General features: G+C 39.2%; 1 protein-coding gene across 1 annotated transcript; it reads left to right on the forward strand.

Annotated features, from left to right (window-relative positions):
* Positions 1–1,105: 1,105 nt before the first annotated feature.
* On the forward strand, positions 1,106–1,756 carry LOC124365134. Its single transcript, XM_046821086.1, has one exon. The coding sequence runs from the start codon at positions 1,106–1,108 to the stop codon at positions 1,754–1,756; it is 651 nt and encodes a 216-aa protein (XP_046677042.1).
* The last annotated feature ends 294 nt before the right edge of the window (positions 1,757–2,050 follow it).

The following is a 2,050-nucleotide window of genomic DNA, read 5'->3' on the forward strand; positions in this document are numbered from 1 at the left end:
CGTCTTCTACTTAGTGCAGGACCTGAAATCTAACACTAAAATTACTAGACTTCTGGAATATGGAAACCAAGTTCGTCTGAAGAGCAAGACCTAAACCACAGAGTACCTTGGCAATAGTAGCTAGTGCTGGCCGTTAGTTCGGTATTCCTGAACGCTTCAGTCTCACCACCGTACGGATATGTCAAAACATTCTCTTGGTAACACGATAAATTCATAGTTGATTTCGTGTTGCATCGTTTTGACATTATTGACAACTGAATACCAAAGAGATCTGTTTAGTTTTCTCTATCTATACCCATTTACCTCTAGCCTATCTTGATGGATCTCTTCAGATTTGAATGAACTTCAGATTCCAAATGGTAGATTTCAGACTCTGGAGTAAGCGCAAGATGAAATGGGCTAAACTCAACATTCACATTGAATCAATCCTTTTTATAATAGCTGTGTTACTTGTAGAAAACTGCTAAAACTTTACGATGTTGTGTTGTTTTATAGGATAATTTAATGTGGAGAGTTATTTTTGGAATGAAAAGATTTTACTTGAAGTGGCTGGTACAAAGGTAAACCCTTCTTCTTTCAAGGTGGCACGTCAGAGCTAATGTGTCCGCAAACTTTATTATCTTAGATGTATGAATGATATAAGATCTCGAAAGGAGATGGTTCTTACATTTCCGCCGAGCTGATAACGTCGCTCCGCTACGCTGCCACGCGATAAACCCGCTCGAGCACGCCGCAACGTGTTGTGCCGAAAACCAGTGCTTACTAGTGTTTTTCGTATTTTTATGTCGTTCTGTGAACTTTATTGATAGTGTCGTCCAACTGCGGTGTCTGTGGTAATCCTTGTCAAGTTGATGATATCAATTCCAGCGTGAAATGTGCCGGCAGGTGTGAAAAATTCTTTCATACTAATTGTATAAAGGACGATTTAGAAGGGAAGAAACCCCGCTCTGGTCGTGAATGGAAGTGTAAAGAATGTCGTAGCACCTCATCAACCCACAGCAGTGTTGGCTCAGTTTCTACTGCGTTAACCAAGGACTTTTTGATTAGAGTTCTAGAGGAGTTTAAAGCGGATTTTTTTCTTGAGCTAAAATCCTATAAGAATGAAATGGAGGAGCTCTCTAATTCAGTTAGATTCATCTCCGACAAACTCGATGAAGCAAATAATTGTATGAAGGATATGTCAGCCCAGTTCGCGGTTATAAGGAAAAATAACGAAGAACTTAGAGCAATTAATACTGATCTGACAAAGGAAGTGGTGGATTTGAGAGACAGAGTGAGATCTATTGAACAATACTCAAGAAGGGACAACATAGAAGTCAGTGGTCTGCCTGTGACGAAGAACGAAGATGTTGTCAGCCTCGTGAAAGACGTCGCAGCAGCCGTCGGCGTAATGATTCGGGAGGATGACATCTCGACAGCACATCGGGTCCCGTCGTTCAAGAAAGAACGTACGCCATCGCTCATCGTAAGATTCGCCCGAAGATCGACACGAGACAGCATCCTCGCCAATTACAGAGAGAAGAGAGGAGGAATGACTGCACGTGATGTCAACCCTACTTTCCCCCAACAAAGGTTGTATATCAACGAACACTTGTCCCCTGATAACAAGGTATTTTTATCCAAACTCAAATCAAAATGTAAGGATATAGGCTACGCCTATGCTTGGTGCAGGGACGGGAGGTTTTTCGTGAGGAAAACTCAGGGTGACAAATACAAAAGAGTTGACACCTATGAGGAACTTGATAAGCTTAAGTAAACTAAACCTTATCTCCTCTATCGTACGAGAATTGCTTTTTAATTATTTGTGTTTTGGTTTTCTTTACTTTAACTTGATATATGTACATATATACACATTATCTGTTTCTTTTTTATACTTTTATGAACTCAAATAATAATTTGCCTCCTTCATCTAAATTAAATTTCACAGAATTTATTAACCAGGAAAATGATTTTACTATTATATACACAAACATAAGGAGTATGAGAGCAAATTTTGACAGTTTCCTAGTAGAATTGCACCATGTTAAACGAAAAATTGATTTTATAATAT

The sequence above is a fragment of the Homalodisca vitripennis genome, chromosome 6 (assembly GCF_021130785.1).
Source record: "Homalodisca vitripennis isolate AUS2020 chromosome 6, UT_GWSS_2.1, whole genome shotgun sequence".
Classification (NCBI taxonomy): Eukaryota; Metazoa; Arthropoda; class Insecta; order Hemiptera; family Cicadellidae; genus Homalodisca; species Homalodisca vitripennis.

Bases quoted from the DNA above. Each gene is read 5' to 3' on its own strand.
- LOC124365134 (XM_046821086.1), top strand. From the start codon at position 1,106: ATGGAGGAGCTCTCTAATTCAGTTAGATTCATCTCCGACAAACTCGAT.